The following is a 16300-nucleotide window of genomic DNA, read 5'->3' on the forward strand; positions in this document are numbered from 1 at the left end:
TGAGGGACTTTGTTTCAGAGTAGGTATTTATTGTTCCCATTGCAATATCTGAAGATATATCAGCTTTCCTTCTTTTTGAGCATTAGCTTCTGACCTTGTCTGTGTCCTTCCCTGGTAATAGGAACTGGAGTCCTTCTCTTGGCTTATTCTATTGAAGTACGACCACTAACAATGGTCCCAAAAGATTAAGAAGCCAAGCATGGTAGTATACACCTGTTATACCAGTACTCCAGATACTGAAGCAGGAGAATAATGAGTTCAAGGCCAATCTGGGTACATAGTGAGACATATTTAAAACATTGCTCAGAATGAATAGGCTCACTAGATTGGGTTGAGATCTATTCAATCATATAGAGATTGGTTTTTATTGTGACAACATTTGACTTGTCTTTAGATTTAGGGAGAAAGATCCTTGGGAGCTAAAAGTAGGTAATAATTATACAACCATCTAAAATACTTGAACACCAATAGTCAAACTTCAGTCACTAGCTACTACACAATATTACAAACTATGGAACTTACCATTAAAGTGTAATTTTGTTTTTTTTTTTTGTTTTTTTTTTTTTGGTCCAGTTGTGGGGCCTGAACTCTGGGCCTGGGCGCTGTCCCTCAGCTCTTCAGCTCAAGGCTAGTGCTATACCATTTGAGCCACAGTGCCACTTCTGGTTATTTTTTTTTTTTGCTTATGTGGTGCTGAGGAGTCAAACCCAGGGCCTCATGCATGCAAGGCAAGTGCTCTACCACTGAGGCACCTTCCCAGCCCAGTATAATTGTTTTATTTAAATACTTATTAAGCCAGGTACAGTGAGACATCCATATTCACAGACTACTCTGATCACTTGTCCTTAGGAGTTTGAAGCCAGCCTGGGCAGAATAGGAAAAACCCCATTTCAAAAAATAGATAAGGAAAAAACGTGTTATGCAACTAGTAAGTCCATTGTATTCTAAGGACCAAATATTTCTGAGTTGTAAAATAGTTACGGGTAAGTGTTATGCCTGAGACCTAACTTCTATACAAAGACTATAAAGTTGAGGCTGTATAAATTGTTGGAGACCAGAAAGCCATTCAGGCTAACTTCTCAGAAAAGAATACAACCCCACTTCAGGTTATAAACCTCACTGGCCATTGAAATGAGGTGTATATGTCTGTGGTGTGCTCAGCCCCATTTCCTGAATTGTCAAGGAGTAAACTTCTGCTTCATTAAGTCATTTTTTTGTGGATAATGGTAAAGAGATACACTTTTTAACCCCTCTCCCAGTGATTCCTCACAACTCCAGGAACACCTCAAGTGTGCATACTAAGTTAGTCAATAAAGATGTAACCATTATTTGATTCAAACTGACATGTTGGATTTTTCCCCCCCAAAGGAGGGGCAATCCCCTTCATTTATCTCGTGAGCGATATCGGAAGCTCCATCTGGTCTGGCAGCAACACTGCATTATAGAAGAGATTGCCAGGAGTCAGGAAACGAACCAGATGTTATTTGGATTCAACTGGCAGTTGCTGTGAGCGCCAACTCTGCCTCAAGACAATCACGAATGACAACAGTAATAAAGACAGATTTTAAATTATGGAGAACTTTCTGAGGGCTGGGGAATTATTGGAGGGTCTTTTGCTCCATGTCCAGATTCACGTACGTCAATAAAATATTCCTTAATGGAGTATCACTTTCAATTAGCAAACATACATTTCAAGGGAAAAAAGGACAGATTAATGTTTAATGTTCTAGAACACTAAAGAAATAAGTTTTCACCCCAAGCTAATATTTCCAAAAAATGATTCTCCTTAATCTGTCCTAATATATTTCATTCCATCCACCTGATAAATGAAGTCACAGCTAAGAATTGTGGACATTTTATATGTTGGTTAACTCAACACACAATTTTGTATTTGGTATTTTCCTGAGCATAGTTCAGCTAGCATTGGATCACTGATGATTCTGATGTTATAGTCTTCTTTGCAGCTAAAGGGGAATTGCAGAAACCATAAAATACTTTTCAATTTTGAAAGATGCATAAAAGTAAACGTAATTCACTTTTAAGGAAATATCTGTAAAGCATCACCTACTGCTTTAGCCAGAAATTGATCTAAATATCTTTATGGAAAGATTGTTAATTCTGTGGTGTGAGAGTTTTTTTCCCACTGTGGACCTCAAAAAATAAGAACATTCATCTTTCATTCCTGATGGCACAAAGACTATATAATCCTCCCCTGTATCTACAAATGACTTGGTTGAGTTTCAAGTTGTATTTTCAATTTCTAAAAGCAAGTATCTAAAGTGAGATCTCTGACTTTCAGAAACCTGTAGCCATTCTGATATGAACTACTTATAGAATAAGAAATTTTCCCCAAATTTTCCCCAATTAGTAGAACATAACTGTAAATTGTATGACGCCAGTTCTGCAACCTTCTATGTCTTTGTGTAAACTTTTCATAAACTCCAATTTTATGACTACTATAAACCACCAAAAAAGCCATGTGATCAGTAGTCTATGTCCAGTTACCTTGCTGTGGTTGAGCCATTTTGTTTATAAATAGTAGTGCTCTCCTGAGTCTATGACTTCTTGGTTCTTGATTTTGACTTTTTGTATCAAGACATGTGTCATAATAGCAGACAAAAGAAAAACTGGACCCCTCCTTTTTACCTTCCAATGTCTTGGGTAATGTTAAAAGACTTTGAAAGATACAAAGATTGCCCCTTTCTTTGTCCTTCGCTGCTATTGTCACATATATGTGTATATGTTTTCCTACCCACTTGTATTCAGCAGTCATGCAAGTATCAATGTCTAACTAAGTGATCAGTGATGTACATTTGGGGCTAGATTGTTTTGTTTTATGTGAAAAGTAAGGGATTGACATAAGCAGACATCAGAGTCACAATTATGGTTTTCTACTTGGATAATTATGACTCAAAGGCAAGAATCAGGAAACAGATACAACTCAAGTGAACAACTTGTAAGGAGATTAACAAGTGATAATCAGAAATTGTCACATTTCGGGTGGGAATGTGGCTTAGTGGTAGAGTGCTTGCCTAGCATGCATGAAGCCCTGGGTTCGATTCCTCAGTAACATATAAACAGAAAAAGCCAGAAGTGGTGCTGTGGCTCAAGTGGTAGAGTACTAGCCTTGAGCAAAAGAAGCTCAGGGACAGTGCCCAGGCTCTGAGTTCAAGCCCCAGGACTGGCAAAAAAAAAAAGTCACATTTGCCATTATGATTAAATAATTTGAATATTTCCCTTTCTTATATAATGCATATGGATTTTTTTGAAGTCTGGGTTATAGCAGGCAACAGAAATCTACCCTAATTAACCAGCCTTCCTTTGGCAAGGATTAGCTGATTTTCTCTGTAATGTTTTTATGGTCAACACATTAATCTGTAAAGTTGCCAGAAGGGCTGTCTGGCATGGCTAGCCAACCTTTACTGCCAAAGAACCCATTTCCTAGTGAGTTCTGCTTGTTGAGATTGTAATTTCTGCACTGTAACCGAATGAATTCCTCAGTGCTACCCTCAGCCCTACAGAGTTCTAATTATATTCAGATGTCCTAATAGTTTCCCTTCATCATTGCAAATAATTTTTGTCTATGAAGTTTACTTACAAACAAGCAACCAAGTCACTTTATTTTCTTCAGTACGTGAAGGAACTGGTTCAGCAGAATGTCTCCATAGCTGTGCTTTTCTAATGTTTGGTGAGGGGCTGGCAAGAATTTTAATGACACAGTAAAGAAAAAAATATCTATATAACTAATTTATTATGTTGGTGTATTGGCTGTGAGTTTACCTTTAGTGGTCGTTTGTCATTTCATAACAACTATGCATTTTGGTTCACTGTGATGATGATTGATATTTAGTGACTGCAACACGTTTATACCACTGATTCAAATTCCATTCATGATGAAGTTATACAAATAATGCATATATTGATATCTTTTATTGCAAAAATGTAAATTTAAAACTTGTATAATGTTCTTGTGCTTTTTGAAATAAAATATCTTATATGTGTATATTTAAAAAGATAAAAAGGGACTTCTCATGTTTGGGGATTTGGGTTTGAAGTATAAAAATCTGTATCTAGAAAAAAGCTTTCTAGTTAATTATTTTTGTCAACATAGCACATCTTTTAAATGCCAGAGATTTTTAGGGTAAGTGTATCTCTAAACTTCATGACCTTAAATTTCATCAGTAAATTATTTTTGAGCATGAATACCAAATGTATGGATATATACATATACACATGTATGTATATATATATATATGTATAGTTTTTATTTTCATGTAGTGCTATATTCACACATTGAGTATATTTTAAAACATAGGCTGAAACAGACGGTCAAAGATCACCAGTCAGATTTAACTCAAGTTTAACCCAGCATATACTAGAATCATGCTCTCTAACATGAAAGATAAAAGATTCTCAAGGCTGGAAGGGAAAAGAAACTACACATAGGAGTGTCATAATTAGCTTGACAGCGCGCTTCCCAGCAGAAGCCTTATAAACCAAGAAAAATTGGCATGAAATTTTTCACAGAACTGAAGAAGCTAATTTTTCATGAATACTGTATCCAGCAGAGCTAGACTTTAGAAATAAAAAAGGAGAGAAAATGAAGGAGAAAGAAATTCCCTAACAAACAAAAGCTAGCAGAACTTACCTGCACCAGACCTATCCTATAAGAAACACTAGAGGGGCTGGGAAAGTGGCTCAGTGGTAGAGCATTTGCGTTGCATGTCTGAGGCCCTGGATTTGATTCCTCAGCACCACATAGGCAGAAAAAGACGCAAGTGGCGCTGTGGCTCAAGTGGTAGAGCTCTAGTCTTGAGCTGTAGAGCTGAGGGACAGCGCCCAGGCCCAGAGTTCAGGCCCCACAACTGACCAAATAAAAGAAAAAAAATGCTAAGGAGTGTTGTCAAACAGAAAGACATTATTAGCAAATGAGCTATCTGTTCAGGGTAGACCACTTGCCTAACATGCACAAGATCCTGGATTTAGTTCCAAGCACCAAAGAGGACAATGGGAGAGTGAAAGGAAAGGAAGAGAAAAAAGTGTTAATAGGAAGAAAACAAGCCCCAGTGGCTCCTACCCATAATCCTAGCTACTCAGAAAGCTGAGAGCTAAGGATTGAGGTTTGAAGCCAGCTTGGACAGGAAAGTGTGAGACCTCTCCAATTCACTACTAAAAAAGCGAGAAGTAGAGCTGTGGTTTAGTGGTTGAGCACCATTCCTGTGAAAAAGCTGAAAGAAGATCGCCTGAAAGAAACACATCAGAGGTGTGAAACTCGCTGGGGTAAGAGGAACTATACAAATTCAGAATATTCCACTATATTGTAAATATGTTGCATTAACCATTCTTTATTATAAGATTAGAAAATAAATACAAAAGTAATCACTATAGTGCTGGCACCGGTGGTTCACGCCTGTAATCCTAGCTGCTCAGGAGGCTGAGATCTGAGGATCATGGTTCAGAACCACCCCAGGCAGGAAAAGTCCATGACACTTCATCTCCAGTTAACCACCAGAAAACTGGAAGTGGGGCTGTGGCTCAAGTGGTAGAGCGCTAGCCTTGAGCTGAAGAGCTCAGGGACAGCGCTCACACCCACAGTTCAAGCCCCATGACCAACAAAAAAAAATCACCGTAAGCCAGGCACAGTAGTAGGTGCCTGGCAGTCCCGACTACTCAGGAGGCTGAAGCAGGGTGATGATTGCTTAAGGCCAGTTTGAGCAACATGAGACCCATAAGCAATGAAAGATGATGTAAAATGGATCTTTAAGAATTCAAAGTGCTGGGCGCAGGTGGCTCATGCGTGTAATCCTTACTACTCAGGAGGCTGAGATCTGAGGATCATGGTTCAAAGCCAGCCCAGGCGGGAAAGTCCGTGAAACTTTATTTCCAATAAACCATTAGAACACCGGAAGTGGTGCTGTGGCTCAAGTGGCTCACCTTGAGCTGAAGAGTGCAGGGATAGCGCCCAAGCCCAGAGTTCAAGCCCCACAACTGACCAGAAAAAGAAAAAAAGAATTCAAAGTGTGCTGGGTGCAGGTGGCTCACGGCTGTAATCCTACTTAGGAGGCTGAGACCTGAGGATCTCAGTTCAAAGCCAGCCCCACCAGGAAAGTCCGTGAAACTCTGATCTCCAATTAACCACCACAAAAACTGGTAGAGTACTTGCCTTGAGCTGAAGAGCTGAGGGACAGTGCCCAGAACCAGAGTTAAAGCCCCACAACCGACCCCCCCCCCAAAAAAAATGTGCGGAGGAATGGAGGATGCCAGGTTTTTTGTTTTGTTTTGGTCATGGGGCTTGAACTCGGCCTGAGCACTGTCCCTGAGCTGTTTGGTTCAAGGCTAGTGCTCTATTACTTTGAGCCACAGCTCTACTTTTGGTTTTCTGGTGGTTATTTGGAGATAGTCTTGTGGACTTTCCTGCCCAGCCTGGCTTTGAATTGTGATCCTCATATCTCAGCCTCCTAACTAAGTAGCTAGGATTATAGGGATTAGCCTTCAGTGCCCGGCTTAAATGTTGAGTTTTTAGAATATTTTCTTTCTTTTTTTTTTGGGGGGGGAGGGGGGAAGTTCGGTTGTGGGGCCTGAACTCTGGGCCTGGGCGCTGTTCCTCAGCTCTTCAACTCAAGGCTAGCGCTCTACCACTTGAGCCACAGCACCACTTCCAGCTTTCCTTTTTGCTTATGTGGTGCTGAAAAATCGAACCCAGGGCCTCCCTCATGCATGCAAGGCAAGCGCTCTACCACTGAGCCACCTTCCCAGCACTAGAATATTTTCTCTTCTTTTTTTGTTGGTCATGGAACTTGAACTCTGGGCCTGGGCATTGTCTCTTAGCTCTTCAGCTCAAGGCAAGCACTCTACCACTAAACCACAGCACCACTTCCAGTTTTCTGGTGGTTAATTGGTGGTTAAGAGTCTCATGCACTTTTGTGCCTGGGTTGGCTCTGAACCATGATCTTCAGATCTCAGCCTCCTGAGCAACTAGGATTACAGGCGTGAGCCACTGGCGCTCAGCTTCCTTTTGTTCTAATCATGTAATGTTGCTATTATTTAAAAGTAGCTTTTATAATCAACAGATGTTTTCTGGAACTTACTGTAAACACTAATGAAAAATCTATAATCTAAATTTTTGTTTTTTGTGTTTTTTGTTGTTGGTTGTGGAGCCTGAATTCTGGGGCCTGGGCTCTGCCCCTCAGCTCTTCAGCTCAAGGCTAACACTCTACCATTTGAACCACAGTGCCCACTTCCAGCTTTTTCTGCTTATATGGTGCTGAGGAATTGAACCCAGGGCCTCATGCATGCTAAGCAAGCACGCTACCACTGAGCCACCTTTCCAGCCCTATAATCAAAATTTATGATAGACAGGATGGGAGTGTGTCACAAGTGGTAGTATATATCTAGCACTCAAACAAAAGGACCTGAGTTCAAACCTTAGTGTTGCCATAAAAGAAATCTATAATAAGGAACCAAAAGAAGAAATCAAAATACTCCTAAAGTAAATCATTACTGATTAGTAAAAAGGAATGAGTTATCACAGCTTGATGAACCTCAGAAATATGCTAAGTGGAAAAAAAATCTCTAAAAATACGTACTATGCAATTCTATTCATGTAATAGATGGGAAATATATCACAAAACTAGTCAATAATTATAGCTGTCTGTGGTTATAGGGTAAGATATACAGGGGGAAGTCTTATACTGGCACAGCTCAGTCTTAATTGTGATTATACAAGGCTACATATGTGACAAATTATAGTTCTACAAACAAAATGAGGGTATTTTACGTATATTTATATGTCTATATCTGTATGTCTTAAGAGTTTTTCTATAGTAGCCTTCTATGGATACCATAACAAACTACCACAGACTAAGTTGCTTAAGAAAATTGAAACATTGTTGAACAGTAATGGCTCACACTTGTAAATTATAGTTATCAGGGATGCTGAGATCTAGAGGATGGAAGTTTGAAGCCAGCCCAGCCAGAAAAGTTCACAGGACTCTTATCTCCAAAATAACCAGCAAAAACTCAGCTGGAGACAAGGCTCTAATGACAGACCATACGCAAACTGAGTGAAGTTAAAAAAAAAAAAAAAAAGAAATTTCTCACAGTCTGAAACCTCAGTTTCAGTGAGACCAATCTCTTCTGGAGTTTCTGGAGGGGAACTAGTGACCCTTTCCATCTTTGGTAGCCAAGGACAATTCTTACCATTCTGTGTTTATAAAGACAGTGCTCCAAGCTCTGCTATTCTCACCTGGCTTTCCTCTTCCTGTGCATCTTAAGTGGTAGAGATCCAGCCAGGCAAGAATCGGGGAAGACACTCAGTTCAACTCCTAGTCCTGGCAAACAACAAAACAGTGCCCTATCAGGAGAGCTTTGAGCTCTGCTGCTGACAGGTTGGATATTTAAGGGGGCAATAACTATCAGTTTCAGTACGCAAAAGTATATGTTCTCTGGCCTAGGACTTACCCTTTCTGTCCTTATGTGAGCCTATCGTGCCACTTTACAATGGCTTTGTTGTTTTCACTACTTGGTTGTTTAATACTTCTTTTTTGGCGGGGAGGCTGTCAATCTTAAGGCTCAAGGCTGGTGCTCCAACTTTGAGCCACAGCTCCATTTCTGGCTTTTTGGTAGTTAATTGAACTTTCCGGCCTAGGCCGGCTCTGAACCATGATCCTCATATCTCAGCCTCCTTAATAGCTAGGATTACAGGCATGAGCCACCAGTTCCTGGTAGTACCTCTAATGGATGCTTTCTGTAACACAAAAATATTCACATTATACATACCATACAAACTGCCCGGGTACAGTATTATACTGGATCTGCTCTAAGTGGTTAGCTTCTTTAAACTTTGAGTCATCCATGTTGTGCAGTCCATCAGTTCTGTTTATTGCTATGTAGTATTCAGCTGTAATAATTTGTCCATTCTTCTGTCTATAGACTTCTGGGTTGTTTCTAATGTCACTATTTTGAATAAAGCTGTTCCGAACAGCCTTCTACAAGTGTTTTGTTGTCAACATTCATTTCTTTCTCTCTCTTGGAGAGTGTACATTTATTTGAAATGCTAGGTCATGTATAACATTTCAAGAAATTGGCAAACAAGCCAAGTGTGGTGGCTGACACCTGTCATTCTAGCTACGTGGGAGGATCTCATGAGGGGAATCTCAGCTCAGGGCCAAAGTGGGGTGAGGTGGGGGAGCAGCAAGGGAATTCTCAAGGCTCTGGGCAACCAATGCTGGGCATGGTGCTATGCACCTATCTCAGCTACATGGGAAAGCACAAATTGGAGGATCACAGCTTCAGCTGGCTAGGGCAAAAAGACCTTATGTCAAAAATAAACAACCTGAAAAGGGAGTTGACAGTGGTTCAGGTGGTAGAGTAGCTACAAAGCCCTGAGTTCAGTCCCCAGTACTGCCAAAAACAAATTATCACACATATTTCCAAAAGTTCCACCTGTTCTATGTGTTGCGGTAACTCTTAGTATTGTCTGGGTTTTTGTTTTGTTCTTCCCAGTATTTGGGATGGAACCCAGGGTCTTTACATGCTAGGCAAGCACTGTTTATGGTTGGTTGGTTGGTTGATTGGTGTGGAGCTTGAACTCTGGGCCTGGGCATTGTCCCTCAGCTCTTCAACTCAAGTGCTCTACCACTTAAGCCACAGCACCACCTCTGGTTTTCTGGCAGTTTATTGGAGATAAGAGTCTCAGGGACTTTCCTGCCAGGGCTGGGTTTGAACCGTAGTCTACCTCAGATCTCAGCCTACTGAGTAGCTCTGATTACAAGTGTGAGACACCAGCACCCAGCTGTTTTTTTTGTTTTTTTTTTTTATATTTCTGTGTGGGTAATAAGTGTGCTTCTTCTGTTTCAGTTCTTACACTTTAGTTCTTCTTTCCTTGTGAACTGGTGTATAGAATATGTCAACTTAATGGCAAGAGTAGAAAATGATGATATATATTTGTAAGTCATGCCAAGACCAATGAGGAGTCACTAATATTTCTTCATAGATGAGCTAGGGGGGTAAATTAATATTTGTAAAGAGCTGACTACAGTGTGGAAAAACAATAAAAGATGAGTTAGGAGGCTGCCAAAGCAATCTGGATAAGCTGTGGGGACCTAAGCAAGGAAGGTGGCAGCCGGAATGGGGAATTGATTTCTCAAAGATGAACTATGTCTCCACTTAGTCCACAGTAAGTGCAATTTGAGTAAGACAATCAATAAAAATAGGCACATAATTTATGCCATTTCCTTTAGGGGAAATTATCTCTAGAAGCCACTAAAAAGAACATCTGGGGGGGTGGGGGGGAATGTGGCTTAGCAGTAGAGTGCTTGCCTAGCATGCATGAGGCCCTGAGTTCAATTCCTCAGCATCACATAAGCAGGAAAAAAAAAAAAAAAAGCCAGAAGTGGCGCTAGGGCTCAAGTGGTAGAGTGCTAGCCTTGAGCTGAAGAGCTGAGGAACAGCGCCCAGGCCCAGAGTTCAGGCCCACGCACGACCGGACCCCCCCGCCCCCCCCAAAAAAAACAACAACTGAATGTGGTAGCTTGTATTCGTCATCTCAGCCATATGGGAAGTATAAAAAGGATGATCATCGTTCTGACCCTATTCAAAAAATAAAATAAGGGGCTCGGAAGGTGGCTCAGTGGTAGAGAGCTTGCCTTGTATGCATGAGGCCCTGGGTTTGATTCCTCAGCACCACATAAAAAGGAAAAAGCCGGAAGTGGCGCTGTGGCTCAAGTGGTAGAGCCACTAGCCTTGAGCTGAAGAGCTGAGGGACAGTGCCCAGGCCCAGAGTTCAGGCCCCACAACCAGACCCCCCCAAAAAATAAAATAAAATAAAAGTGTTGGGGATGTGGCTTGATAGTACCTGCAGGGCAAACATGAGGCCCTGAGTTCAAATCCCAGTACTGCAAAAAATTTAAATATCAAAATTATTTCAGACAAAAATCATTGGGTTCAATGTAAAAACACAATGCCACATCAATTACTAGAACATATGTTCTCACAAACATGCTCCTACCAGGGCAGATTATGAGTTATTTATGTTAGATTCCAGAAATAGTTAAATTGTAGGCAGAGTAAATAACCTTTATAAATTATAAGAATCAAGTTTAAAAAAAACTAAATTACCTGCAGCTGATAATGAAAATAATAAGTCATTAATTTAGAAAAAATTAAGATGGCTTGACTCCAGGGGTTAGAGGCCAGCTTGAGCAACACACAGAGACCCTGTTTTACAAAACTTGAAAAAACAGAATAAAGCCGGGTGCTGGTGGCTCACACCTGTAATCATAGCTACTCAGGAGGCTGAGATCTGAGGATCACAGTTCAAAGCCAGCCCGGGCAAGAAAGTCTGTGATTCTCTTATTAACCACCAGAAAACTGGAAGTAGTGCTGTGGCTTAAGTGGTAGAGCACTAGCCTTGAGCTGAAGAGCTGAGGGACAGCGCCCAGGCCCAGAGTTCAAGACCCATGACTGACCAAAAAAAAAAATGAGACGGATCTTCATGTACAATTATGAAAGAGCTCTAGTATTAATGAAGAAATTAACTTGCCAAACAGTACATAAAATTGCTTGTTATTCATGTAAAGAAAAGGAATCTATTTTCTTTGCATACATGTAAGAACATTAAGAAACCAGTAAGAAAAGTAGAGTGACTGACTGAAAGACATTGCTCCTCACAGTATACCATTTTAATATTTTTGTCAATGTTAAGCCATATGAATTCATTTTCTGTGTGTGTATGTGAGTTGTAGGATTTGAACTCTGGGCCTGGCCACTGTCCCTGAGCTCTTCAGCTCAAAGCTAGTGCTCTACAACTTGAGCCACAGCATCACTTCTAGTTTCCTGGTATTTTATTGAAGAGTCTCACAAGACATTCCTGCCTGGGCTGGCTTTGAACCACAATCCTCAGATATCAGCCTCCTAAGTAGCTAGGATTTTAGGTGTGAACCACTGGCACCCAGTTTTCTGGAAGAAGGCAGGTAGGGGAAATGGTCTGCCACATATTTCCCTGGCAAAAAAAAAAAAAGTCCTGAAGATTTCATCTTCAAAAGAACCAGCTGGACTGGAGGCATGGCTAAAGTGGTAGAGCTGTAGCTAAGCAAGTCATCCCAATGAAAGGCCGAGTTCAAATCATTAGGTCACAATATTCATTCCTAATATACTTGCAACTCAATTTATCTGGAGCAAGTCCAACATAGTACACATGTTGAGATGTATGCTAAGAACAAGCAGAATCCACTGAAGTGCAGTGTGTCAGACAAACTGGCTATAGAACCTGAAAGGCTAAATTCTAGTTCTGAACTGGTATTACCAATTCTGAAGTAGATTGTTTTATTTGCTCCCCCTTTTTTCTTTACATAGGAATTTTTTTTCCCAACCATCACCTTTGTTATATTTCTGGTAATAGTTAAAAAAATTTAACTATATATAAAATCATTTTTAAAAATAACATTCAAAAACCTTTTCACCTTTAAAGTAAACCAATAAGTGTCTGGAAGTTAATACAAAATATGGAAGCATGTGCATTTTTTTTTTTTTTTTTTTTGTCGGTCATGGGGCTTGAACGCTGGGCCTGGGTGCGTCCCTCAGCTCTTCAGCTCAAGGCTAGCGCTCTACCACTTGAGCCACAGCACCACTTCCGGCTTTCTGGTATTTTATTGAAGAGTCTCACAAGACATTCCTGCCTGGGCTGGCTTTGAACCACAATCCTCAGATCTCAGCCTCCTGAGTAGCTAGATTACAGGCGTGAGCCACCAGCACCCAGCAGCATGTGCATTTTTGTACTTGTATTTATTTATTTATTTATTTTTGGGTCCGGTCATGGGGCCTGAACTCTGGGCCTGGGCGCTGTCCCTCAGCTCTTCAGCTCAAGGCTAGCGCTCTACCACTTGAGCCACAGCACCACTTCCGGCTTTTTTCTTTTTGCTTATGTGGTGCTGAGGAATCGAACCCAGGGCCTCGAGCATGCAAGGTAAGCGCTCTACCACTGAGCCACCTTCCCAGCCCCTGTACTTGTATTTAGTATTAATGCCGAAATTCATTGTGGTGCTAGGAACCAAACCCAGGGCTTTAACCTTGCTAGGCAAGTGATTTGTCATTGCAAGTGATCTATCATTGACCTACATTGAAACCTATGCATTGATTTATTTATAAAAATACTCATTAAGGGCTGGGAAGGTGGCTCAGTGGTAGAGCACTTGCTTTGCATGCATGAAGTCCTGGGTTCAATTCCTCAGTACCACATAAGCAGAAAAAAAAGCCGGAAGTGGTGCTGTCGCTCAAGTGGTAGAGCGCTAGCCTTGAGCTGAAGAGCTGAGGGACAGCGCCCAGGCCCAGAGTTCACGCCCACAACCGGATTCCCCCCCCCCCAAAAAAAATACACATTAAGCTGGGTGCTGGTGACTCACACCTGTAATCTTACTCACATGGCTAAGATTTAAGGATCACAGTTTAAAGCCAGCCCAGCCAGAAAAGTCTGAGACTCTCATCTCCAATAAACTACTCAAAAAAAGCCAAATGTGGCATTGTGGCTTAAGTGGTAGAGCCTTGAGCATGAAGAGGCTCAGGGACAGCGCCCAGGCTAAGTTCATGCCCCAGGATCCGTTTAAAACTAACAAGCAAACAAAAACTTGAGTGTACTTACATGTTTAAAGAGTGAAGAAAGAAATAATCTATGACTTATTTTTTAAAGAGGTGCACAAAAAAATTCAAAATAGCATAGCAACCACATATTTTCCATAGAATTAAATCCCAATAAAATTACTTAGTTCATTTCTCTAAATTTTATCTACCATTAATTTTTTTTGGGGGGGGGGGGTCAGTCGTGGTGCTTTAACTCTGTCCCTCTACTCTTCAGCTCAAGGCTAGGGCTCTACCACTTGAACCACAGCGCCACTTCCGGCTTTTTCTGTTTATGTGGTGCTGAGGAATTGAACTCAAGGCCTCATGCATGCAAGGCAAGCACTGTATCACTGAGCTACCTTCCCAGACCATATGAATATATTTTGTAGAATACGCTATAGGGCTGGGAAGGTGGCTCAGTGGTAGAGCTCTTGCCTTGCATGCATGAGGCCCTGGATTCGATTCCTCAACACCACATAAGCAAAAAGAAAAAAAAAGCCGGAAGTGGCGCTGTGGCTCAAGTGGTAGAGCGCTAGCCTTGAGTTGAAGAGCTGAGGGACAGCGCCCAGGCCCAGAGTTCAGACCCCACTACCAGACCCCCCCCAAAAAAGAATATGCTATAACCAAATAGCACAAGAAAATATTTTAATGTTTATCATGATGATCATCATCATATCCTTAAAAATTTTGAATATATCTAGCCACTGGATAAGAGGCCTTGTTTCCATATAGCTTGCTATGTGGTCACTATATGTTTCCATATAGTTTGCTATATGGTCACTAGGGTGTGCTATTGGCACCATTATCAGTCACCCTATCAGTAAAGCCTTGTTTGATTGAGCTGGGGATTGAACCCTAAACATTATTTTATCATGTAGTTGCTGTAGGCCTGAGTTTAACAGTAGGTTAGCTGAGTGATAATGGCTTGAAATGTCTGACTTTCATCTGAAGGCTTGGTTGGAGTTAAAGGATCTATATCCCAGGATTATCTACAGATCTTGCTAATTGAGAAGGGGGAGGGGAGAGAAAAGAGGGAGAGAGAGAGGATGAAGAGAAAGATCAAAGGGGATTCCAGAAATCTAGGACTTGCTCCTGAATAATATATTACCTCACCAATTATCCTAACTGAAAAAGTATCTCTGGGGACAGATCAAAATTCTTAAGTGGACAAGACTGGAGAGTGGAGGGGGGAAGGAGGCTTTTATTGTTGGACGCAATTTCAATGAATGATTTTTCCATACCAACTTTAATTATAAAGCAACAATATTTATAGAAACGAATCCTTTCCTCAATTCTGTGAACTATATATCCCCTTAGACAATGTACTGAGGGGTGGGGGGGGGGAGGCGTAGGTTGTGGGTTTAATCAATAGAAACAATTTGGCAACTTCTTTGCGTTTGGACAACAGGAGCTGTATCATCAATTACCTTTCATGTAAATTTCATCCATTTTTCTCCAAGAACATGGACCTGACAGAGGCGCCTAAAAAAAAAAAAAGCCAAGATGCGGCGGCATTTCCTGAAGAAAACAGTTCTGAAGGAATGGATATAGGAATGCACATTTTCTACTAGGAATCAGCTTTAACGATAATGTCATTTGAGAGGAAAGAGAGAGGAGGGGGGGGGAGAGGAGGAGGGAAAGAGGGAGGGAGAGAGGGAGAGAATCCCTTGCATCCATTAGCTCCATGAAAAACTCCTCGGAGTCCCGGTTAATTCGGGATCTCGAAAGAGCCAGGGCCATTGGGCGACTTTTCTGGAAGCTGACTTGGCTTACTTTTTCACACGCGCACACACACACACGCACGGCTGATAACTAAATACAAAGCCTCACACCCAGTACCTAACCTCGCCGGCTCGGCCCTCCGGGGTGTTCGGCCGGGACCCCCGCGCCGGGCCGCGGCGCGTCGGCTCGCTGACGCTCGGGGTCCGGACAGCGGAGTCCGGTTCTTCCGGTGCCTCCGGGGCGCCGGTCCACCCCCGCCCCGCACCCCGGTGGGCCTCTCCCCCACATCTCGCGGGGATCAGCTTCGGGGACGGCGCCGATCCCCCACCGCATCCCCCGCCCTCCTCACCCCGGTTCCGAGGAGACCGTCGACCGCCACCCGGCATCTATTTACCAGTCGGGGCCTTTCCGTGCGACCGCCTCCGAGTGGTAAAGCCCCCACGTGACGAAGCCGTTCCGACTTTCTTCCCTCCCCCGCCCCCCGCCCCAAATCCCAACCTCGGAGGTCACAACCATGCCTCCGTAACGGAGTTAACCGCCGCCGAAGCCGGAGAGAACACCTCCGCGCGCCCGGCCAGTCTCTCCGCCTCCTCCTCGGCGGGCGGTTGCGGCGCCGACTGGAACTACCAGGCCCAGAATCCCCCGCGCGCATCCTCCGCACGCACGCGCGTTGCCATTGTGATGCTCCTTTCCCGGTAACTCGCCCTCTCAGGCAAACCTGAAGATAGCGGCAAGTCTCCGGTGGGAGGGGGGGGGTGGTGTGGAGAGGCGGAGACGCTCTTCTGCTTGATTCTCCACCCCCCCTCCCTTCCTCGTGATAGGCAATGGGCTCAGCCAACCGACGCTGCAGCCTCGGACCGCGCTGTCCAATCGGCATCCGAGTTGGAGCGGTGGGCGTGCCCACTGGCGAGGCAGGTGGGCTAGGCTGTGCCGGGTTGCGAAGGAGGGGGGGGTGGGAGGGGGG

At 42.7% G+C, this 16300-nt stretch overlaps 1 protein-coding gene across 1 annotated transcript in view; it reads left to right on the forward strand.

Annotated features, from left to right (window-relative positions):
* Positions 1 to 3075, forward strand: part of Ubr1 (ubiquitin protein ligase E3 component n-recognin 1) — a 94778-nt gene extending 91703 nt beyond the window's left edge. Inside the window, exon 47 of the mRNA XM_013009984.1 lies at positions 1369 to 3075. Within this exon, the coding sequence (XP_012865438.1) occupies positions 1369 to 1510 (142 nt within the window). The 3' untranslated portion in view covers positions 1511 to 3075. The remainder of the gene's footprint in view (positions 1 to 1368) is intronic.
* Positions 3076 to 16300: the final 13225 nt, after the last annotated feature.

This window comes from Dipodomys ordii, unplaced genomic scaffold (genome assembly GCF_000151885.1).
Source record: "Dipodomys ordii isolate 6190 unplaced genomic scaffold, Dord_2.0 Scaffold11, whole genome shotgun sequence".
NCBI lineage: Eukaryota > Metazoa > Chordata > Mammalia > Rodentia > Heteromyidae > Dipodomys > Dipodomys ordii.